This window comes from Otolemur garnettii, unplaced genomic scaffold, assembly GCF_000181295.1.
Source record: "Otolemur garnettii isolate 467f Iridium unplaced genomic scaffold, OtoGar3 scaffold00101, whole genome shotgun sequence".
NCBI classification, from domain to species: domain Eukaryota; kingdom Metazoa; phylum Chordata; class Mammalia; order Primates; family Galagidae; genus Otolemur; species Otolemur garnettii.
This window is the reverse complement of record NW_003852496.1, coordinates 1,719,738-1,744,538: the sequence shown is the minus strand read 5'-3', so window position 1 is coordinate 1,744,538 and position 24,801 is coordinate 1,719,738. Positions and strand designations below refer to the sequence as shown.

General features: G+C 50.3%; 1 protein-coding gene across 2 annotated transcripts in view; it reads left to right on the top strand.

Moving 5' to 3' along the window:
• MGLL (monoglyceride lipase) overlaps nt 1–24,801 on the top strand; it is a 123,463-nt gene that overhangs the window by 69,747 nt on the left and 28,915 nt on the right. For both annotated transcript variants that reach the window (XM_012809238.2, XM_023516955.1), the window contains exons 4-5: nt 22,705–22,841; nt 24,007–24,117. In XM_012809238.2, coding sequence (XP_012664692.1) covers nt 22,705–22,841; nt 24,007–24,117 — 248 coding nt within the window. The remainder of the gene's footprint in view (nt 1–22,704; nt 22,842–24,006; nt 24,118–24,801) is intronic.

Sequence of the window (24,801 nt, the reverse complement as noted above, 5' to 3'; positions counted from 1 at the left end):
CCAGAGCAGCACTGGCGAGGCTGCAGGGTGCTCCCTGCATGAGGCTGCCAGAAGAAAATTCTAGAAGAATACACCCCAAAGTGATAGGGTTGGTAACTTGAGGAAATAGTGAGACACTGCCCCTGTATTTTACATTTAAAATAAATAACAATTTTTTGGGAGGGGGAGCCAGGGCCGGGTTTGAACCCACCACCTCTGGTATATGGGGCTGGTGCCCTACTCCTTTAGCCATAGGTGCCACCCCAAATTAAGTTTATTTATTTATTTATTTTTTTGTTGTTGCAGTTTGGCCAGGGCTGGGTTTGAACTCACCACCCTCTGTATATGGGGCTGACACCTTACTCACTGAGCCACAGGCACGACCCAATAAATAACAGTTTTTAAGTCAATAGATGCAATGGCTGTTCACAAAGTATCATTTACAGCTCTTCACCTGCCACAAAAAGTCCACTGGAAAGGCCTGAACACCCATCCAGTGAACTTGGGCAGAGCCTCCCGTTCTAAAGTGACTTTCTCTGAGGACTAATTTCAATCAAGTCAAGGTTTTCCTGCCTCAGTACCTTTGTGTCAGTAATCAGGTAATCAGCCGGCTACAGCTGTGTAACAGAGCGCCCCAAAGCTCAGTGGCTTAAGGCAGCAGCCTTTACCTTGCTTCTGCTGCTGCCTGACTGGGCTCAGCTGACTGGCTCTTCTGATCACAGCTGGCCCCCTCATGTGTGGTCAAGCAAAGCAGTTCTGTGTCCAGGGATCACCCGGCGGCCGGCTGGGGTGATGAGAGGCAATGGAGATGCCTGGGATGTGCCTGGGGTTGTCCAACGGGTTAGCAAGCAAGGCTTCAAGAGACCAAGCAGAAGATTCAAGACCCTTCGTGCCTAGGCTGGACCTGGCACAGCATCACTTTTACTGCACAGTGTTGGTCCAGACAAGTCACAAGCCCAAACTCAAGTCTTGCGGGGAGGAGCTGCAGGGGTGTATTGCAGAGGGGCGTGGACAGGAGGGGCGCAGTGGGGTGGGGGATGATTGCAGCCATTTTGCAGTCAGCCCACCAAGTGACCAGGATATGCTTCCAAGTGCGTTTCAGAAAAGACAAAGCAGTTCTTAGAGTTATTTTGATCATTCCTTTTCTCTGTCCCAGGGATGTCACAGAGGTGGTTAGGGAATTGTCTTGATGGCTCTGATCCAGGCCAGCAGAAGCAGCCCTGCTCCGGTAAAAGGCCCTTAAGTTGATTGTCATTATCTCCGTACCTCCCTACCCCCACCCCGAACGCAGCTCGCTCAGCTCATTCATTTTCACATCCTAACCCCCAGCCAGTCCCTGGCGCATTGGTCTGATGCATAAACGCACTGACTCCAATCACAGCCATTTCTCAGGAGCAGATACGATTGTAGGCTGATTGCAGAGCTGGGTAATTCTGTTTGCATGCTTTCTGTGGCTGTATGTATGCACAAGTGTGACTTTGAAAGATTAAAAAAAGTGTTTGTTTTTTCCACTATAACAAAATACCAGTTCATTGTAGAAATTTTGGAAAATATGAAAAAAACTGAAATCGCCCTAATGCAATTACCTGGAGACAACCAGCACCCCATTTTGTGGTCTGTCCCTTCAGCCCTGAGTGCAGGTGTGTGCACGGGTGTCAGTGTGAGGAGGGGAGATGTCTGGAACCGTGGTTTGCCAACAGAACTTGCAGGTGCTCCTGCCTGAGTCCTGCGGGAGGGCCTGGCCTCTACCTGCCATTTGGGGCATTCTCGGTCTGGTTTACCAGGGTTCTCTGTCCCTCATTTTGTACAACCCTCTATCGTTTGCTAAGTTGCTTCTGAAATGAGAAAGTGAGAATGCAGCATTTTGAAGCTGGGCGTGGAACCCATCTCCTTACCAGTGCAGATGACAGCCAGAGGTCTGCTCAAAGCCACCCAGCAGGTTAGGGCAGAACGGGGTCTCTTGATTCCTAGCCTAGTGTCCCAGACTACCTCATGAGGCCTCCTCATCACTCAGAGGCCTTCTCCACAGCAAACCCAGGAGAAAAAAGTGCCCCGATTTCACCAGGAAGCAAGCTGGACATGGGAGTACCTTCTCAGCAGGGAACCTCCTGCTTTGGTCCAAGCAAGTCACAAGCACAGACTCAACCCCACCCTAGTTCCGACCTGAGACCACGGCCTCCCTGTGCTCCATACCTCCTGTGCTCCCACCTTTCTCAGACCTTCTGTCTTCACAGAAGCCTTCAGGAACCCATGGTCTGGCTGCCCTCTGTGTCTCTGGTCTCTTCTCTGTCCTCATCCTCCAGGCCCATCCAAACCTTCTAGTGTTCCCTCTGCCAGGAATATTTGTCCCCAGACAAAAGATGGCTGCCTGTCCCTTCCTCTGTCTGCACCTTCTTGGCGAGGCCTTCTGTAGAACTGTAACTCTCACTCTCAGCCCACACCCCTCTCCCTGCTCGGGGCTCCCCAGACCTCTGGTGGTCAGACTCGCTCTGCGCTGGCCCTCCTGGAAGAACGAGGGTCGGTGCTAGGCCTGTCCCCTGCCAAGTGCCAGGCCCATGCCCTCCGCACAGCACAGGCCCAGTGCGTACTTGGCTGAGTGACTGATGAATGGAATTTAAATGCAGGGGGCTAGACATAAATGAATTGGGGAGGCTTTGCGCATTTTTCCTTTTCGACGAATGTTATATCTGAATTTATACATTCATTTTTGTTTGTTTTTGGTGATTTGAGATACTTGTAGGTAACACGCAGTTGCAAGAAACAGAGCAGAGAAATCCTTACCCGACTCATCCACTGTCCCCCAGTGGCAGCACCTTACAGACATACAGTGAAGTTACCACAACCAGAACACTGACCTGAATATGGGAGTGGCTTCTCAGCAGGGAACCTCCGTCTATGGACTTGTGGACTTAATTCTGGAGGCTTTGCTGGCAGCTCTGGGAAGCTCTGGGAAGTGTTTGCACTGGTCCTGTTCCCCCAGAGGGTGGTATTTGTTTGAAGACCTTGACAAGGCACTGAGCTCCCTGAGTTCTGGTGAAAATGTTCTTTAGTCTGGAGTTACCAGGAGGTTCCAGGATGAAGATTTTTCTGATCCAAAGGTCAAGATAGGCCCTGTTAAATAGACAGAAGGGTCAAGACTTTGAATTAATCGGCATATTTGGTTTCTGCTCACTTCAGGACCTGAAATGTGCGGTGAAACTGGGGGTCTGCGGCACCCGGGCCCTGCCCAACCCTGAGCGGAGTCACAGTGCCCAGTGACATCACGGGGCTCTGACGTGGCCCAGGTCCCGGGCGTCTCTGCACATGCCAGCCCCAGGCTGTGCTGGGGTGAGGCTGGGTATGCAGAGAGGAAGCGGCTCCCTGGGGAAGGGGAAGGAGGATCCGGCGAGGCCGCAGGGAGGAAGTGGTGCCTACAAGGAGTGGAAGGCTGCATGGAAGTTTGAGAGGTGGGTAGAGGAAGGCAGCTTTCCTTGCAGAGAGAATCACGTTTACAAAGAACAGAATCACATGACAGTGAGACGCAGGGAGGGAGCTGTACGATCCACGGCTGTTGGCGCCTAAGTGAGAAGATGCTGGGTATGCCGGTCTGGTTGGGTCAGCAGGCAGAACACCAGGCCTGGGGGGTAAACAGCAAGCATGTGCTATCTCTCACTTCCGGAGGCTGGAGGTGTGACGTCACGGTGTCTGCAGGGCTGGGCTCTCCATGGCCTCTCTCCTCGGCTTCTCCCTCTATCCTCACATGCAGTGAAATTGGGGATCGCAGCACTGTCGATGTCTGTCCTAATCTCTTCAGTCAGAGTGGATCGGGGCCCACCCCGGCGACCTCCTCCGGACGGATCACCTCTGCGAAGACCCTGTGTCCAAACACAGTCCCATTGTGAGCTGGGGGGTTGGGGCCTGAGCATACGGATGGGAGTGGACACATCCCAGCCCGTGACCCCTGATAGGAGAGTGAGGGGAGGTGCGAAGGCTCTGTGTCCTGGGGCCACGACTTTGTTAGGAAGTTCCCCCATCTCTCTGGAGTCATCAGGAAGGCCCTGTGTCAACAGACTGAGATGTACCACCCTGAATTCAGAATAATTGACATTGACTTTGAATGATCCTTCGATCACCAGGTGCCTCTTTGTGGTACAGGGGGAACCCAGTCTGATGCTGTTGGAGGGAGGTCGTCCTTGGAAAGAATTAACCTCTGCTATGCTAGCACCACCCCTCAAGTATGATCCCAAGTAGCTTTACATTGACCATGACTGGTAGCGCTGTCTTACAGAGACTACTCCGGAATCTTCTTGCTAATCACTTTCCACTCTACTTAATGCTTTCGATACTGTGGCTTTTCCCCTCCTGAAATCCTCAGTGGACTTGAGAAGAGACAACATCTGGTCCATGTTTTACACCAGGTCCCAGAGTGCCAGGTTGTGACTAAGTTCTGGTCTGATGAGAAGCCCCTGCCACGATGTGTCTGTCACTTGTATGTGAAGGCTCAGAGGTCTGAGTTGCCCCAGGGGACGTCTCTGTGGAAAGAGGACCAAGCTCCAACCAGGGCTCCATATCTCCTCTGGAACAGGTACCCGGCTGGAGCTTGTGTCTTGACAGAGCCTGAGACTCTTTCTCGGGAGTTGAGACGACCACTTGCTGGTGACTGCCCCACCTCTCCCTGCACTCCAAGCCTCTGGGCGCCTCCTATTTGCCCTGACATGAACCTCTCGTCTTGTAGCCCAAGAAACCACAAACTCTCGTTCTGATTAGTTTTCTCATTCTTGAGAATCTGCTATGAGCCTGGCACTTTTTACATGCTGGAGATAAAAATAAAATAAGGCATTCTCCCCCTAAGATGCACACAGTCTGGAGCTGGGAACTCTGGGCACACAGGGGAAGGTCAGAGAGGCTCCCTAGGGAGAGACGAGGGGCTCAGGCCTTCCTCGGGAGCAGGGGGTGTTCCCCATGGGCAAAAGCCCATGCACGAGCTGGGTGTGTGAGGGCAAGGATGGTTGAGCCGTGGTACCTGGGCAGCCTTGGGTGGTGTGGCCTCCTGAGTCCTAGGCCAAGTCTCCAGGCTCCCTACAGCCCATCAAAGGGCAGGAGCTGAAGAGGGGGCTGGGGCCTTCCTGCTTCTGCTGAGTCGGAGGGGCAGAGACAGCATGAGAGGGGGAGAGAGAAGGTTTCTAACACACAAGGACCGCAGGTGTCTCAATCATCCTGGGGAAATTAAGGCCCATCAGATTCACAGACCTGTGAGGGAGGGAGGCAGAGGGAGGGGCAGGTGGATTTGGGGCTGCAGGTGGGGCAGGGAGAAGAGCAGAAGGAAGTGGGCCAGCCCCAGGAGAGGAGAGGGAGGCCCGGAGAGAGAGGTGAGCTGCCCTTGGAAGAGGTGGATGAGGAGGGAGGGACAAGGAACACAAGAGCCCCCGGTTGTGAGGGATGTAAAGGTCCAGTATGAAGCCGGTGGGAAACATGGGGATGGGACAGAAATCGAGCCTGAGTAACAGCATGTGTGGTGGCTGAGGGCCACAGAGAGAAAGGGGAGGGGGCAGGGAGGTAGTGAGGGTAGCCAGGGAGCACTGGGGGCAGTGGGCACAGGGAGAGAGACTGCCTGCCCCGGGGTGGGGTGGGGGGCGGGGCGGGCAAGTGGCCTAGAGGGACAGCAGAAACGTAGAAAAGAGCCTTCTGGAGCTGCCATGTTAGAAAAACCAGGGTAAACAGCTGCGTGTGGGGGCTTCCAGCTGGACTAGGCCCTGTCCTGGCAATCCACCCTCAGCCCCGCTGTGCCCCGACACCCCTGCGGTGCCCTTGGCCTCCAGCCTTGCCTCCTGCATTTCTGCCTGCCTCCTTTCTGTCTGGGCCACTGCTCCCCCAGGCTGCTGGCCACTGGGTCTCCTGTCCTATTCAAACTGCACTCTTACCGTCACTTCAGAAATGTCTCTATAACTGTGAGCGTGGGGGCTGTGTGCCACCAGGGGCCGGCTGGCGAGCAAGGGGGGCTGTGCAGCCCCCTCCTTCCACCCTCTCCTGGGCTGTCTGTTCCTGCTCACAGAGTCGCAGTGGTGACAGCAGTGTGGGGGCAGGGACCCTCTCTGGCCATAGCCATGGTAAAGCCTGGGTGGCTTCTGGGGAGGCTGGGTCTGTCCAGGAGGATGGATGGACTCCAGACTCTGCATCAGGGGCTCGAGTGGACCAGGCCTCTGTGCCTGCTGCCCTGGCATTGGAGGCCCCTCTGCTGTCTGTGGTGAACACACGCTGCATTGTAGACTTTCTTACTCTACACCTATCTTTCTCTCCCTCAGTAAACTTTGTTTCATGCTGCCCTTTAAAAAAAAAAAAAATAGAACAAGCACAAAGGTAGAGAAAAACTAACATCCCCTGGGCTCCCTCCGAGTGGCCAGAGCAGACTGACACCCCTGGGCTCCCTCTGAGTGGCCGGAGCAGACTGATACCCCTGGGTTCCCTCTGCGTGACAGGGTCAGACTGACACCCCTGGGCTCCCTCCAAGTGGCCGGGGTGTCTACTTGCCTTCTCACTGAACACTTTAGCAACCTACCAGGCAGGTCCATGATTCCCAATGCTGATCTTCCCTGATGGGAAGACGAGGGGTCTTAGTGGTGAGATAGTTTGCTGAGCTCACACACCTAAAACGTAGCAGCCAGGGTTTGAACCCAGATCTGATGCTGGCACCTGTGCTTTCTGCTGCCTTTTGGGGACTCAGCCAGTCACAGCAGCACACACATTAGTCAGAACATAGTCTCTGTAAGCTCACATGAGTAAAGATGATCTTTTTTTATTTGAGACAGAGTCTCACTTTGTCGCTCTGGGTAGAGTACCATGCCATCACAGCTCACAGCAACCTCCAACTCCTGGGCTTAGGTGATTCTCTTGCCTCAGCCTCCCGATTAGCTGGGACTACAGGCACCTGCCACAACACCCAGCAATTTTTTTGTTGCAGTTTGATCGGGGCCAGGTTTGAACCCACTATCCTTGGTATATGGGGCCGGCACCCTACTCACTGAGCCACAGGAGCCGCCCAAATAAAGACGATCAAAGATACAAAGTAATTTAAGATTATTTTGCAAAATCCAGGTCAAGTCAGGAATTTGCCTAATTTGACATACTGTTGCCAATCCCCTTGACAGTTCCTCCCCCTTTTTCTGGTTCTAAATATATGTAGAATGGCAGATTTTTGTTTAACATTAAATATTTTTCTGAAGTTTAAACGCCCTTGGGATTCTTGGTCTGGTGGCATTCTACAGTCTGACTGCAGAACCATTGGAATGGGCAGAGCATCCTGCTTTTCAGTACCACCTTTTAAGCCCCTGAGCTCACCTCATCCAGGGAGTTTCTGGTGGTAAATGCCTCCCCCCACCGCTGGGCCGTTGCTGGTTTATAAGTCAGAGGCACATTCTGTGTATGCAGCCTTCATCAGAGAGACCTGAGGGAAAGCTCTGGATGATTCTGGTCAACCCAGAACCCCAGGGATTCCTGAGAGGGGAACCCCAGGAGAGAATGCCAGTGCAGACGTGGTCCCAGTGCAGGCGTGGTCCCAGTGCAGGTGCGGCACCGGACCCTGTCCTGATCCCGCAGACCCAGCCTCCCTCGTTTCCCTGAAACCCAAACCACCATCCCACAGCGTGATACAAAAGGAAGATCATCCTGCTGGATGCCAAGAACCGTAGTTATGACACTTTTTGTCACGCTGTTTCCTCTTATTTATACAGTGGAGAGTAGGATGTTTTCAAATAAATCTTCTAAATATGAAATCCTGAGAATGCATTACTTCGGGAATGCACCGTTAACAGCCTTTTAGTTGGTTACATTATAAAGCATGTTGTAACAGCTCAAAAAAAAAAAAAAATCTGAGCTGAAATGTGTTCCCATAGCCCATATGCTGAATTCTGGCATCTTTATACCTTTTTCAAGCTGTTGTTAATTAGTAAAGAAATTAATGTCTGCCTTTATCTCCTTAGTCAAATGAGCAGGAGCTCAGACGGGATAGCTGCCGAGGGAGCCGCCCGCCCTCAGGCAGGCACCTCAGCAGCGGCTGGGAGGTGAAAACAGCCTGTGCTGAGCCTCCCAGAGTGGGGACTTGGACCATCAGCCAGAAGAAGAGGAGGAAATGGCTTTTGTTGAGGGAAACAAACTGTTTTCCAGGCCAACAAGCTGTGATCTTGGACTTTGTGCCATATGCATGTTTTTTGAGGAGAGAGAGGAGTGCAGTGCCCTGCCCCAGTGTGGGGACACCATGTGGTGACACTCAGGCTGGTCTACCCTGGGTCACACCATTTCTCTCGTCCCTTGACCTGTGACTTTGAGTCTCCCTTTCTTACTCTGCTCTCTGCTGGGACTCTTGTTTTTAGTGTTAGTGGACTGTGCTGGTTGATGGCCAAACATATTTTTTTGCTGGCAGCAAAAATGCCCTGTGCGGCCTTCTGTCTGGGGATATAGTTCCTTTACCTTTCTTCTGCGATTACTCTTATTTTCTTATACTGTGATACATAATGCAGACACTAGTGGCATTTCTTTCTTTTTCTTTTTTTGAGACAGGCTCACTTTGTCACCCTCGATAAGAGGGCCATGACTACATAGCTCACAGCAACCTCATACTCTTGAGCTCAAGTGATCCCCTGCCTCAGCCTCCTGAGTCGCTGTGACTACAGGCACCCTCCCCAACATCCAGCTAGTTTTTCTATCTTTTTAGAGACAAGGTCTCACTCTGGCTGACGTTAGTCTTGAACTCCTGAGCTCAAGCAATCCACCCACCTCGGCCACACAGAGTGCTGGGATTACAGGTGTGAGCCACCATGTCGGCCACTAGTAGCATTTCTGTTACTGGATGTCAAAAAAGCATAGAAAATAAGCCCTAGGGTGGTGCCTGTGGCTCAAAGGAGTAGGGCGCCGGCCCATATGCCGGAGGTGGTGGGTTCAAACCCAGCCCTGGCCAAAAAAAACTGAAAAAAAAAAAAAGAAAAGTCCTATATTCACGGAAAACTGGGTTTGAAACTGTGATTTTTAAATTTTTAAAAAGCACATCAAGCTGCAGCCTAAAGTAGGAAGGAACTTGAGAAGGACCTGATCTCACAATCTTCCTGCAGCAGCCAGAGAGCAAAAGCCTTTGTCTCCTAAAGGGCTGAACTGCTCCCCACCCAGCCCCAGCCCCTGACCCCTGCCCCTGGGAACCAGGAGACAAGGGATGTTGACCTGACCGGAAGGCCAATCCTACTCCACGGCTGTTCTCGCTGGAAGGCGCATCCACAGTCACCGGCACCCAAACCCTCTGCCCCTTTCCGAGACACATGCTGGGGTGTCCTGGCATGAGCACTGTGCTGGCCAAGGGTAGAGTTGGGGGAGGCCTCATGCAGTTCTGTCCTGCCTGGGATACCGAGGGCCGGTGGGGAGGACCTGAGAAGGCCGCGCCCCCTGAGCACTCCCAGCCCACCCTGCCCCTGCGATAGCATCTAGGGCCACAGGTGGGCCAGGGTGTCTGGGGGCCACCCATAGTCCGCCCTGAATGGGTACCATTTTCCCTCCCAAGAAAGCACCAGGAGCACCAGGGAGCAGGCAGGACCTTGATCTGGGGGCAACACACGTGCTCTGTTGTATCTTTTTCATTCTCATTCCCACTGGGTCCCTGATACCCTGTCTTGGTGTGTGGTGAGGGTCCCACTGGGTGTGCTGCAGATGGAGGAGGAGGACCTTCTACTCAGGGGCTGTGGGGAAATGTGGGGACTTGGTTCTCCTGTCTCTTTCTGCAGGGCACCAGCGTGCTTTGTACCTGGCCTCTGAGGGGCTGAGAGCCCTGTGATTGGGACCACTGGTTGGGCCCTGTGCACAGGTTGGCTGCAGAGGCAGCAGCTCCCCCAGGGCTATGATGGGGCATTGGTATGTGCACTGCAGCCTCCAGGTTGCGACAGCCCAGAAGAGCCCTCACACTGCTCTGGGGCTTTCTGCCCTCATCCCAGCCTGAGCAGGGTTTGTCCAAGGCTGATTGTCAATGAAATTGGGCATCTAGAATCCAGCACCAGGAGCCCCTCCCCTCCCTCAGCACCAGCCCCTTTTGGGCTCCTCCAGCCTCTTCCCCATCCTCCAGTGCAGGGAGGTTTCCTTCCAGACCAGCATCCTGCCCTTGTCCCTGCACTGGTCACTTTGTCTCTCACCTGGAATATATGTTTTCCTGAAAAGCCAGGGCCAAGTTTCTATGACTCAGGCCTCAGGCTGCTTCCTCCAGGGCAGCCCACCCAGAGCTGGCCTCAGGCTCTGCAGAGCTGTTGCTTCCCCTCTCTGGGATCCTCCCAGTGGGAGGGCAAGGCCTGCCAATGCTGATGGGGCCACAGCCCTCAGGCTTGTGACATTAGTCAGACTTTAACACAGGGACCTGGTAAGGATAAGCACTGTATGATTCTGCTTCTGTGAGGTCCCAGAGGAGGTCAAATACATGACTACAGACAGTGGAATGTTGGGTGCCAGGGCAGGGTGGGGTGGGGTGGGGTCAGTGCTTACCAGGTACAGGGTTTCAGCCTGGGAGGATGGAGAAGATCTGAGAGGGACAGTGGTGCCGCTACATGGCCGAGTCAGTGCATGCGACTGAGCTGTCAGAGTCAGTGCATGCGACTGAGCTGTACGCTCAGAATGGTTAAATAAATTTATATTATGTGTATTTACCACAATTTTTATTAAAACAATAAAACTGGTAGAGTCAACATTATCCAGCTTCTCTTAAACTCTTGGAATATTGGGCCACTCTGGACTCCCATTCCTGTGTGGCCTCGATTTGCCAAGGGGCAGGGTCTGCCCCCCTCACACACACAAGGTGGCCAGTTCTGTGTGTGTCTGTCCCTGGGCTGCCCCCGTGTTTTCTGAATCTCTGTGTGTGCTGCTCCTAGATGCTGGCCAGCATACAGCAGGTGCTTAGTAATGCACACCAGGGCTGGCTGCAGACAGGAGGCATAAAAGAGAGACTCTAGGGCCTGTACAGCTTCAGAGAAGTGATACATTACCTGTCTCTGTCACCCTGGAGGAGGCATCTGGCCACCCTGGCGGTGTCCAGGTATTATCAAAATCCTAGGCCCTGCTGCCCTCAAAGCCCTCCTCAAGGTCACTGCCATGGTGAATTTGGAGTATATCCTTCCAGACCTTTCTCTATTCTTTGATATACAACATACATGAGTCCATAGGAAATAGTTGTTCTATTTTTACAAACACAGTGGTGAGCTAGTAGAAGCCAGAGCAACTCGTGTTTCTTCCTTCTGGCGTGTGCCTTAGAGGTCCTCAGGGAGCTTTAGAGGTTTCCAGCAGTTGGCCATTGAAAGGAGAACCAAGGAATAATACTTGATTATTTCTGGTTGGCAGGGGCAGGAGTGGTTTGATTTTTAGTTTCACCTCTGTGGCCAGCATTTACTGGCCACTGTGCCAGTGTTGATTCAAGTGCTGTACACGGATCATCTCGGATCAACGCACCCCTCATCTAAAGAAGTCGGGAGCTCTTAGTACCCCAGTTTGCAGAGGAAGAGACTGAGTCCCAAAGAAGTTTAACTCTCATCCAGAAGGGCTTCCCATAGTGAGGCCAGATGTGACCTGAGGTCAGCTTCTGGGGACCTCACGCTAAGCAGCTGCTCCATGCTCTTCTGGGTTTTTCTACCTGGATTGTGGGTCACTGTCCCAGCAGTGAACGATGCCTGTATCATTTAAATACTGGTGGGTTTTCCATTCCACGTGGTACGTCCTGGTAAGAAGTGTCCTAGCCATGGACTTGCTCTGTGTCTGCCTGTCCCGTGTGGCAGCGACTAAGCGTGTGGCTGCTGAGCGCGTGCAACATGGCTGGTGAGATGGGGAGCCGAGCTTCCCAGTTTTTCACTTTAATTAACTTAGCACAGCTGACCCATGAGGCTGCTTCTGCCACGTCAGACAGTACAGATTGGTGCCACTTCTTGCCACAGCCGTACTGTCCAGTGACATCGAGGGAGTCCAGGCCCTGGTGCCAGGCTCCCATCTGCCATCCTGGCACACTCAGGACACTCACTTCTGTGGGGACTGGGCAGGAAGTTGAGCAGTGTACCCAGATGGTGAGGTGGGCAGAGAGGGCCAGATGGCCTGTCTCTAACCTCTTCATGGGCAGGGAAGGAGGGGTTCTTGGGGCTCAAGCTGTAGGGTGCCTACCTGGCGGCCCATCTGGCAGATGGCTTCTACCCAGAGCCTCCCGCTGCTTGTCCATTATTCTGAGCAACCCAGGAACAAGTGGGTGGTGAACTCCTGAGGCCTGACTACAGCCCCTCAGGCCCCATTATTGTGCAGGGGGCCACCAGCTCCGCAGCAGGGAGAGCTGTGAGTCAGGAAACAAGGCCTCCTGAGACGTAGCTTGCTCTTGTGTTTGCTTGAGGAATCAACAAGAAAGACCTAGATTATCATCTCCCACTTCCAGGAACCACGGCGCTTCTGACATTATTCTAAGATAATATCACTGTGTACCGTGTACAAGTGCAAATCAATGCCGTGTTTAAGAAGCAGCAGATAATTTCACTGTCTCCTAGAGGTGGTCAGTGATGTCTGGGAATTGAAAATGACACAGGAGGCAGGTGTATTGCTTGAGCCCAAGAGTTCGAGGTTGCTATGAGCTTTGATGATGGCATAGCACTCCACCCGGGGTGACGGAGTAAGAGTCTGTCTCAAAAGGAGGGGAAGGGGCCTGGGAGATGTTCCAGTGCAGAGAACACAGGACTGCTCTGGTCCCACCCTCCATCTTCCATAGTAACCCCTATAACGGCAGTGAGCACTTGCTGTGTGCCACGCACTGTGCTAACCCTTCATGCTCACAACACTCTGTGACCTGGGCTTTGTGAGTGTCCCTCATTGCAAGTGGCTGAGGCTTCAGGAGGTGAAGTCGCCTGCACAAAACCCCACAGAGGCAGGCGGTGACTTCCACCCTCACCCAGCCTTTCTCTGGCTTTGGTCTCATCGTCTTCCTCTCTGACGGTAACTCTTCCTTCTGAATTAGGATTGTTGGTAAACAAGCATAGCAAATCCTGTGGCTGGGCATGGGGCAAGGCATATGGTCAGTGCTTAACAAATGACCCTCTTTCCTCTTTGCCTTCCTAACATCTTAGTCGAATTTGATTTGCTATTGTGTCGTTGTGCATTTTTTCATTCATTCGTTCTTGAAATGCACGGGGAAGGGGCCCTTACCCTCACTGCCCCCAACAAGGAGGAGAGGCATCTTTCTGTTGAAGGGAAGTGTGGACTCTCTGGGCCGGAGGAACTGTTTCTCACTGTGTGTTCACTGTACCACCAGATCCATTTACTCCCAGTGGCTGAGAAAATGCTGACCCGTCATCTCCTGCCTTTTCTGGAAGCTCTAGGGGCCTGACTTCAGCCGTTTCTAGTATCATGCATCTCTCAGGCTTTCGGAAAGTTCCACTTCTTTTTTTCTTATTTAGAGACAGTCTCACTTTGTCACCCTTGGTAGAGTGCTGTGGCGTCACAGCTCACAGCAACCTCCAACTCCTGGGCTTAGGTGATTCTCTTGCCTCAGCCTCCCGAGTAGCTGGGACTACCGGCACCTGCCACAACACCTGGCTATTTTTTGTTGCAGTTTGGCCAGGGCTGGGTTCAAACCTGCCACCCTCGGTATATGGGGCCAGCGCCCTACTCACTGAGCCCCAGGCGCCTTAAGCATTAAAAATACAACATCTCACATCCTGTAATAATGAATCTGCATTTCTTGTTACAGTGATTGCTTGACCTCATGCTATCATCATTGTTTTATGACAGTGACATTTTCTTCCAGTGTTACTCTGATCCCCAGGCTAGAATGCCGTGGCGTCATAGCTCACAGCAACCTCAAACTCTTGGGCTCCAGTGATCTTCTTCCCTCAGCCTCCCGAGTAGCTGGGAATACAGGTGCCTGCCACCATACCCAGCTAATTTTTCTATTTTTAGTAGAGGCAGGTCTCACTCTTGCTCAGGCTGAACTCCTAAGCTCAAGCAATCTTCCCACCCTGGCTTATAGGTGTGAGCCTGGCCAACAGTGACATTTATAACAGTTTCAACAGAATTTAAACTTGGCTTCTAGGCTCCTGGATTTTTATCCTGTTTATCAGATTCTGTGTTCCAAACAGCTGTCCTAGCACATTCAGGAACTCATTTTGTTTGCTTTTGCTTGTTCTGTTGACATCATAAAACCATGGTTCCCACCTCCCAGGCCATGGATCAGAACCTGTCAGGAACCAGGCTCCCAGCAGGAGGTGAAGAGCAGGTGAGCAAGTGAAGCTTTGTCTGTGTTTACGGTCTGAGCTCCACCTCCTGTCACATCAGCGGTGGCGTTAGTCTCACAGGAGCATGAACCCTACTGTAAACTGGCGTGCAGGGGTCTAGTTTCATGCTCCTTAGAGGATCGAGTGTCTGATGATCTGAGTGGAGCTGAGGTGGTGGAGCTCAGGGCCCCACTGATGCTGCATTATGGTGAGTTATACAATTATTTCATTATATATTACAATATAATAATAATAGAGATAAAGTGCACAATACGATAATGTGTGTGAATCATTCTGAAACCATCACACCACCTCACTCCCCACCCCTGATCTGTGGAAAAATTGTCTTCCATGACACCAGTCCCTGGACCCCAAACGGCTGAGGACTGCTGCTGTAAAAGGGCATCGTTCTTATGCATTCTTCTGTAACTCGCTTTTTTATTCATATTTTGTTCCTGTCCTTGTTGCTGTGTGCAGCTTTAGTCTTTCACTGTTGCGTGATGAGCCGTTTTGCCGCAGAGTGTCCATTTTCTGGTTGTAAGGAGAGATCGTTACCCACAGGCTTATTCCTGGGTCAGGCACCTGTGTCCTTGGACGTCTACCCTGGAGTGGAATTGAAGGGTTATAAAGTGTGGAAATCCCAGGTTACGAGATACCAGATTGTTGTCCCCGGCTGGGTGTGCCACTTTCCCTGAGTTTGTGACTTCCTTGAAATTTAGAAGTGGGGAGTAAGTCAATTTTCTCTCTCTGCTCCTAAAACAAGGGCCTTCCACTCTGGCGCTCACCAACACGAGACTCAGCTTCTCCCTTTGGGTTTGAGTGAGCCCAGACGCCCAGTCATGTGGCTCAGGAGGCCAGAGGCCCCACAGTGATGGTCTGTCCCACTGACCTGACCGCACATTCTACAAGATTCCTCCCTTCTGGTGCTGGCAGGGTCAATACCCTAATTGTGGGAGAAGGAAGTATCCGGTCTCTTAAATGTCAGGTGCCCCCAGGGAAGCCGAAGCCTGGGCCCCGTGTGTCTCCCGTGAACTGGCTGCCTCACTCACCTCACCGGAGAGAGACCTGGGCTGATGGGAATGAACACAGCAGCCTGCTAATGAGCCGATGCTCCTGGGATCTCTTCATCCAAGTGTGGTCACAGTGGAACAAAGCCCAGACAACATCCCTTTCTCAAAATTAGTTCTTTCATCTTTTGATGGTTCCTTTGGCAGGCTGGGCAAATCCTGCAAGACCCTCCGTGTGGCCAGGGAAATGAGGGGTGGTTGGCACCCACAAAGGAAGAATGCTGGGAGCTGAGAAGTTTCTGTTTGTGCAGAACCCCAGTGGAACCGGGTGGGTTTGGAGTTAGGGAAAATGAAGCTGCAGGCCCCAAGCAGACCCCTGACTAGCGGTGCTGTGGCTGATGCTTCACAGGGAAGCTGGCAGAGCTGGGCTGGCTGTCCTGATGCCCTGGCGTTGTAAGCCAGCCTCGCTGAATGTCATCTTTCAGCCAGGGAGCGGGAACGCCCCAGTCTGGTGTGAGCACTTGTATCCCTTTGCCTGCATTTTAGGTAACGCATGCTGCGTCTTTCCTCTGATTGTAAAAGTAAGACACAGTCAAGGCAGGTTTAAAGAAAGATGAGCAAAGCATCAAGGCAGCCACTGATTAGTCCATGGGCTTCACTGGGGGACTCCAGCATTAGAAATCCTTGAACTGGCTCGGCACCTATAGCTCAACCGGCTAAGGCGCCAGCCACGTACACCTAAGGTGGCGGGTTTGAATCCCCAGCCCGGACCCGCCAAACAACGACAGCTGCAACCCAAAAAAATAGCCGGGCGTTGTGGCGGGCGCCTGTGGTCCCAGCTACTTGGGAGGCGGAGGCAGGAGACTCGCTTGAGCCCAGGAGTTGGAGGTTGCTGTGAGCTGTAATGCCACGGCACTCTACCCAGGGGGACAGCTTGAGGCTCTGTCTCAAAAAAAAAAAGAAATCCTTGGACCAAATCTGACTCCACCATGGGAAAGCCTCCCCCCCCCCCCCCCCCCCCCCATGCTTCTTCGGGCCTCGGTGTCTTCATCTGCAAGGGCCTCGGTGTCCTCACAGGAACTGCCCTGTGTGGGGCTATACCGCTGTGTGTCTGATGTTGGGGGGGAGGCAGGACCAGGCTTCCTCGGCACTGTCTTCACTTTTGCTCAGGCTGGTCTCAAGCTCATCAGCTCAACCAATCCACCCACCTTAGCCTTCCAGAGTGCTAGGATTACAGGCGAGAGCTGCCATGCCTGGCCAGTGGTGGATATTCTTAATAACCTTGAGCTATATAATTAAAGTGGTTCATGTAAGTTTATGTTGTGTATATTTTACTGCAACAAAAATGAAAAGAAGCCATAAAAGAACTCGTAGAAAATTGGCTAAACTCTTTTATAACCAAGAATCAGAATTCAGAGGCCATAAAAAGAAAATACTGATAACTTAATTGTTCAAAAATAAAAACCTTGTGCATGGTTAAATGCAACATAAGCAAAAGCCAAGTGATCAACAACTAATATCTCTTGCTCGTAAATATCAAGACAGAATGCAAAATCATGATAGAAAAAATGAGCAAAAACATGAATATACCCATTTTACCAAAAAACAAATGATGGCTTCTAAAACCAACCTACACTTCATCTCCTATCACATGGGCAAAATTCCAAGCGTCACGCAACACTGTTGGTCAGGCTGAGAGGAGTCAGCTCTCTCCCCCATGCTGTTGACAGAGTGAAGGACCATATACCCTCTGTGGACGAGAATTTGGTAATATCTACAAAAAGTATATATGTGTTTACATTTTAACCAAATAACTCCACATCTAGGCATATGCTCTGAAGATACAGCATCACAAACATGAACCAAAATAGTCCAAGGTTATTTATCACAGCCAAATGTTTAATAAGTACGAGATTAGATGTAACCCAGATGTTTTCTAATGAGACTCTGCTTGAATAAACTATGGTTCACCCACGCAAAGAAGTACTCACAGCAACAGGGCAGAGTGAAGGGGAGCTCTTGGGCCCATTTATGATGTGGAGTAAACTGTAGAACATGTTAAAAGCAAAAAACAAAAACCTGGTAGAAATCCAGAAATAGACTACACTATTGTAGAGCAGAACACAGGGAACATTGCCTTTTAATAAAGTCAGAAAGGAGAAAAAATAAGAATAGATGGTTGGATGGGTTAGACAGAAAATAAAGGGTAGATAATTGATAAACTATGTAGGTAGATAAATAGATTGATGGATAAACAGGTAATTTCTTATTTTTGCAAAAAGAAATGCTTAGAGGAAAAAAAAACAGAAAATCATTAAAATCATTAACCATATGGGGACCAAGGGGGAATTGGAGAGACGGCTGGATTAATCATTTTATATTATGACTGTTATACCAAGTAAATGTTTATATATTTGGGGGGAAAACTAAATTGAAAAGCAAAGAGTAAAAATCTATAACATTGGAAAGAAATTTTAATTCAAAATTGATGAGTCTAATTGTATATCAAGTTACTAACTTAAGCACATAGAGAAAATAATTATAACCTATTTGTAAGAATTTGATCTTTAAACACAACACTCTCTGGTCATATCGTCACTGAACTGTATTGTAAGGACTAATGGAAACATAAAGAGAGTTTCGGGTTCCCTCCAGGCAGGCTCCTTGTTGGTGGCAATGTCCTATTGTCATTTTGAAGCCATGCTGTGTGATGTGTTAACACTTGGAGGAACCAAGATGTTTAGTGTCAAAGAGATAAAACGTAAAGTCAAAGAAGGTAAGAAAAACTCTAGAACATTGATTTTTAATTGAAAACATCGATAGAAACTCAGGAGTTTTTAAGCATGAGGTTTCCTTCTCTGCCCACTGAAAGAGCATGGAGGCCATGGCTCCCCCATGCTGTGGAGCCCACCCCCCATTTAAATCTTGATTTTTAAATACCATTCCACTGGAGCTCCCTGGAGAACTGATTGATTTCAGGTCTGGGACAGGAAAGTATAAGGTAAGCCTGGTAGGTACATTTGTGCCAGAAAGTCAGGAAGTACTTGGTAATTAATGGGAACACAGGCACAAGCCAAATGGTACCCCAAGGGGACACAGACTCAGAATATAGGACACTTTCCTGGCCTGGTGTAGACAAAGAAGTGTAACAAACAAGCACAGTACATGAACTTCATACACTGTGTCTGAAAAACTGGGTAAAAATTACTTGGCGACTCCTTGAATTTTGAAATTCGAATTTGGACTGAGCATTAGATGATATTAGGAAGCTATTCTTAATTTTCTTAGGTGGGGCGTAGCATTGTCATTCTGAGGAGAATGCCTTATTTTTTAGAAGACAGGCACTGAAATATTACAATGGCTACGAATTACTTCTATACAATTTTTTATTTGTAGATAATTTCAACTTTATGGAACGTTTATAAGAATAATCCAAAGAACCACTGTACATTCTTTATCTAGACTTTCCAATTGTTAAAATCTGCAAAGAACTTTTAAGTGACTCAGGCATTTTTATGTTTATAAATGTGTATACATGCAGCAAATATATTCACATATATTCAGGCATGTGTATGCATGCAGCAAATGAAATGGTAACATCCATGACTGCATTAATGTACACAGCTATGATTTGATAAAAAGAAAAATTGAAAAAAAATTGAAAAACAAAATGATGTGAGGGACAAAAAGAATGCAAATACTTGTTGTTATTATTGATCAAAAACTATGAAAATATATCTTCTGGTTCATTTAGCTTTCTTTTTTTCATTTTACTATTCTATCTCACAATGAATAAAAATTTACATAAGTGAAAAAAATAAAATGGTAACATCTGTAGATAGTAGGTAGGGAATACGATGATAAGAATATTGGAATATTTTTTCAGTGTTTTGTGCATTTGAAAAATCTGCAGTAAAAAGTTAGAGGAGAAGCTGGGGAGGAGCTGTAGTCAAAGGTCGGAAGACCCGCAGTGCGGGTGCAGATCGGGACTCACTGGATGTCACTTTGTGTTTAAGACAGGGGTTAGAGTCAGGATATGTGTGTGTATCTGCCTGTAACACTCAAGGAGGCTGAGACAGCAAGACGGGTTTGGGGAGGAGGGAATAGATAGATGGGGATGGAGGTGGGGAAGAGACCGCTCAATGGTGCACCTCCTTATACCACTTTGATTTTTGAACCATATGAATAAATGACGTTTTTTAAACTTTATTCAAATTAATATGAGGGTACAATATTTAGGTTACACTGTTCTCACTTCCAGGGTAAGTTCCATTTGTAGAAGAGCCCCTCACCCGGGGGCATGTTATACGCCCTCACAATGTGCAATTAGGTGAGGTCCCGCCTCATGCCCTCCCTCCTTCTGCAGTGTTCTCCCCTCTCCAGCTTCCCTCTACCCCCAGACTGGACTGTATTAGTGTTTTATTGTCCTTAGGAACATGTAATTGTTTATATATTGATTTCATATTTGTACTGCCTTTTTAAATGCAGTGTTTTAAATTAAAAATGAATGCAAGAGTGAAGCCCAGACGTCAGCAGGGAAAAGAGACAAAGAAAACACAGAAAGGCAGGAGGTGAACCAAGGAGCCCCACTGCCACGAGTGCCCCAGGACAGGGTCAGCACCCGGTGCTGGGTGAGCAGAGCTGGGAGGAGGGTGGGTGGAGGAAGGCCAGCAGGAGTCTCCAGGACTCAGCTGAGGGCTGGGGCAGCTCTCTGGCTGGAGAGAGAATAGGCAGGAAGAGGTGGTAAGGGCCACCCCTTGAGGAAGGAGGGGGAGAGGGAGAAAGGAAGGTGGTTAGGGGGCTGCAGGATGAAGGACAGAGGACTCCAGGCCAGGGCTGTAGCAGGCGGGGGAGGTGGGGCTGGGCCAGGGTGGCTGCAGGGAGGGGCCCTGCCAGAGAGGCCGCTTCCTCGGTAGAGGGTGGAAGATTAGAGAGGGCTGTTTTAGACTCCCCATGATTGCCATAAAGATGTGTGGTATTCACCTGCTCAGAGTCAAGAGTTGGATTTATGAGCCCTGAGAGAACAGACAGGGAAAGGGGCTGAGATGAATTTGTTTGGAGACAAGTTTGTGGGAAGAGACAGCAGGTCACCAGGTGGCCCTGGCATTGCCTGTTCACCCATCTTCAGGCACAGAGTGGGGAGCAGTAGTGCCCTGCTGGGAGGCAGGCTGTGTCCAGAGAGATGCTGCAGGTGGACACTGGGGGCCATGCCTCAGGAAATTCAACTTAGAATTGCCATCTGGTCTAGCAACCCCACTTCTGGGTGTATACCCCAAAGAATTCAAAGCTAGGACATGAGGAGATTATTTATACACACCCATGCTCACACTGCATTACTCACAGTAGCCAGAGGTGGGAACAACCCACGTTCCCTGGGGGCTGGTTAATGAATGAACCCAACGCGGTCTGTCTACATGGAGTATGAGGCACCCTTGAAAGGAAGGAAGTTCTGACACACACTACAGTGTGGACGCACCTGGGGGGCACTGTGCCAAGTGAAATGAGCTGGACACAAAAGGACAAGCACTGGCTAATTCCACGTGTCTGGGATTCATAGAGACAGAGAGAAGAAAGGCGGGTGCCAGGGGCTGGAGCGTGGGGAGCTGGTGCTAACAGGTGTGGAGTACGCTAGGACTGGCACAGGGCTGCAGGCTGGGGGCTTAGACAACAGGCATTTGTTCTCCCATGTTTCCAGAGGCTGGAAGTCCAAGATCAAGGTGTCTCTGGGGTTGGTTTCTCCTGCACCCTCTTCGCTTGGTGTGGCTGCCTTTCCCCTGTGTCCTCTCTTGGTCTCCCCTCCATGTCTGCGTCCTGACGCTAGCCTACTGGATCAGGGCCTGCCCTGGGGATCTCATTTTAACGTAATCACTTTTTTTAAGGACCCGATCTCCAAATAAGCTCACATTCTGAGACACTGGGAGTTACAACATCTATGTGTGAATTTGAGGGACAAAGTTGAACCTGTCACAATTGATAGGGAATTCCAGTTTGGGAAGGTAAAGAAGCTCTGGAGATGGATGGTGGGGCAGACTGCGCAATATCGTGACTGCCCTTCATGGCAACGCACTTAAAAATGGTTAAAACAGTAGAAGTTTATATTAAATATTTTTTTCCACAGTAAAAAGTAAAGATAAATTTGAAAAGAGAAACTCGGCTCAGCGCCTGTGGCTCAAGCGGCTAAGGCACCAGCCACATACACCTAAGGTGGTGGGTTCAAATCCAGCCTGGACCCACCAAACAACAATGACGGCTGCAACCAAAAAATAGCCAGGCGTTGTAGCAGGCCCCTGTGGTCCCAGCTACTTGGGAAGAAGCTGAGGCAGGAGACTTGCTTGAGCCCAGGAGTTGGAGATTGCTGTGAGCTATGCTCTTTTTGAGGCTCTGTCTCAAAAAGAAAAAAAGAAAAGAGAAACTCAGATGGGCGAGAGTGCTGAAGGTGTTCTCGTGAGAGCAGCAGATGTCGGCCGGTGGGACATTCAGCCAGACAGGGCCTGGCGACTGGAGGGTGGGCTCGGGACAGGCCAGCGGGAGACTTAGGAGATTGTGTGACCCTGGAAGGGTTTCTGAGTTGGAGGTCTGCGCAGCCAGTCAGTTCCAGGTGATAAGTGACCTATTATCAATGTCACAGTAACAGCTTCCTTAGAGGTGGTGGGAGTGGAGTGAGCACTTCAGGCTCTGGGCAGGAAAGGTTTGGGCAGATCCTCTTGCTGTGTGGTCCCCAGTCCTCCAGAAGCTCTTTCTTTTTTCCAGTTTTCAAACCATCACAGCTGCTTTCAGCTCAAATGTGAGGCCACAGACAGCGAGTTGTTTCTATAGCGACTGATGTCCTTCAAAGAGGGAAAAGTGGGGGGACCCTAAGAAAAGAACAAAAGGGAGTTGAACATCGCAGATATGTGGCAGATGAAAAAACCAGAGAAGGACAGAATGTGACCCATTTTACTGCAGCTTCGTTGGGAAGAATTCTGGCAAACACACTTGACTGTTTGATTTGATTTTGCCCTTGTGGTATTGTCTTCTAAAGCTGTAAGGTGAGAGGACAGAATGCAGCACTCGACCTGGTAAAAGGCTAATACTCAAACACAGCTGTGAGGGCCAAGAAACTAGGAACGCCCAGGAAAATTCTGAGCCTTATTATTAGTGTTACTCTGGACCACTTTGCAGAAAACTGGCAATGCTGAGGCCTCTGCATGTCTGTCCTTCCTGAGGCCTCTGCATGTCTGTCCTTCCTTCCTTCCTTGGAAACTGCCAAGGAAGTCACTGCTTCCCAGCTGTGTGATCTTGGGAAGCTCCTTAACTACTCTGAGCCTCCGTTTTCTATATGCGAAAAGCAGGGGGAAGAATTCAGGTGTTCACAAGTGGCCGAAAGGGCTGAGGTGCCACATTCAGGCGCTTAGTGGAGAGAATAGACAGCTCCAGAGAAGAGCCTCTGCCTGCGCCTGGGCAGGGGCTGACCGGCGGTAACCACCTCTCTATCTCATCCCTTGCAGTGGGCCACGGACAGAGTGAGGGGGAGCGCATGGTGGTGTCCGACTTCCACGTTTTCATCAGGGACGTGCTGCAGCACGTGGACATCATGCAGAAGGACTACCCCGGGCTTCCCGTCTTCCTGCTGGGCCACTCCATGGTGAGCACACCACAGAAGACCAGCTCGGGTCAGGCCTGGCCCCACCCGTGCAGGCCCAGGGAGCCTGCTGTCTGCCTGGCTGGCACGTCCCCCTTGGCATGCCCTGAACTTGGGATTTCCAGGCGGTTAGCTTAGCTAACAACCCAGTCCAGGGCTCTGGAGGCAGATGTGAAAGCTCAGGCCCAGGATTGAGGGGCCAGGAGTTGCCGGACAGTCGGCGGGGGGAGCTGGAGCGCGAGCATCTTGAAACTGATCTTTCTGTCAACTCCTTTGGCCTCCTTGGTGCCATTTCATAGTGAGGCTACTAAGAGCCACTTCTCAGAGCAAGGAATGGTCCCTCGGTCAGTGAGGAGCACACAAGATGTTCCAAAATGCTAAATGCTGGTACCAGAATTGTACAGTGCAAGTGGCACCTGGGGCAGAGGACCCCTCTGGAAACAATTCCTTATTCAAATCCATTCACCTTTTAAATATATAAAATCCTCTAAGAATCAACCTCTAAGATTATATACCTTTGCATTAGGGCTCCTGAAACCAGCAGCCCCCAATAAGATCTACCTCCAGAAAAGCTGGGGGTGGGGTGTGAAGCCTGGGGGACATTGCACTGGGACAGAGCTCCCACTCTGCCCCACTGCCTGGTTCTGCTCCTACATCTGCCTGACCTGCGTGGCCCCAGGAGCATTCCAGAGCAAACAGGCTGGGCCCCACTCCTCTATACCAACACCTAGCAGTAACCAGCTCTAAGTATTTTTCTTATAACCTAAATTTCTAGGACCTTTACCCCAAGAAAAAACTGTAGCAACCTATTATTATGATCAGATTACCTCCTACCAAAAAAAAAAAAAAAAAGTCTCCCATTAAGCCTGCAGGGAGGGTGAATTGGGGGCCTGCCAACTTTGGGCTTGAGATGGAGTGGGGATGCGTTGTTGTTTAACTTGCGGCCCACAGGCAGGAACCACATTTATATCTCTGTGAAATGTTTGCTCCGGGAAAACCCAGAGGAAAAAAAACATGTAGTAAAATAACCACAGATCGAGTTTATCCAACATTTGATGGTGTCTGTCCAAGGCAGCCCTCCTCGGAGCTGTTGGCCAGGACTGCAGCTTAAAAGGACTGCATAGATCGTGTTTGTTCGAAATGCAACTTTGCCCATTTTACATTGCAGGGTGGGGCCATTGCCATCCTCACAGCTGCTGAGAGGCCGGCCTACTTCTCTGGCATGGTACTGATTTCGCCTCTGGTCCTTGCCAGTCCTGAGTCTGCAACCACTTTCAAGGTAAGAAGACTTTCTGGTCTGTACAGCTCGTACGGCTCCTGCAGCTCCCCAGGACATGGAGCCTGTTTATAGCAGGAGTCTGAGTAAAGGGGCCCAAGTCTGTTCTTGGACTTCCAACACCACTGTGTAATGGTTCGGACAAATGTCAAACACCGTTGCCACTGGGGTTCTGTGATTTTAAAGTCAGATGCCTTTTCCCTCCCAAGACAAAAAAGCCTTCCCGTTTGTGCATGTTTTATTGGTACATTTTAAAAGGAGAAAAGGTAACACATATTCTCAGTCCTGCAAAGACACGTGTGTCACATGGCGGCCTGAGCTGTTTTCCGCTCACTATTTGCCAGCTTCAGCAGAGCGGGAATAGTGAGAGGAGTGGCAGGCGAGCCACGATCTAGTCAGATTCTCTGCAGCTCCTCCGTCGCGAGCTCGCTCAGCCCCGACTCCAGGGGAACCAGTGTTTATTTTCTGGATATAATGGTCCATGTGAGCAGCACACCATGTGGCTACCCTGAACAAGGCAAGTGAGTGGGATGTGACACCTAGAAACAGAGTAAGTGCCCTTTCTCCCTGAGAAAGGAGATGAAACCGTGGCCCAGAGGAACTGCCTGTTACCTGGGTTGCTGACACAGTATCAAGACAAAGTTCTCCTTGTGGGATATCAGATGTAAGATAGACACACTCTAGTGA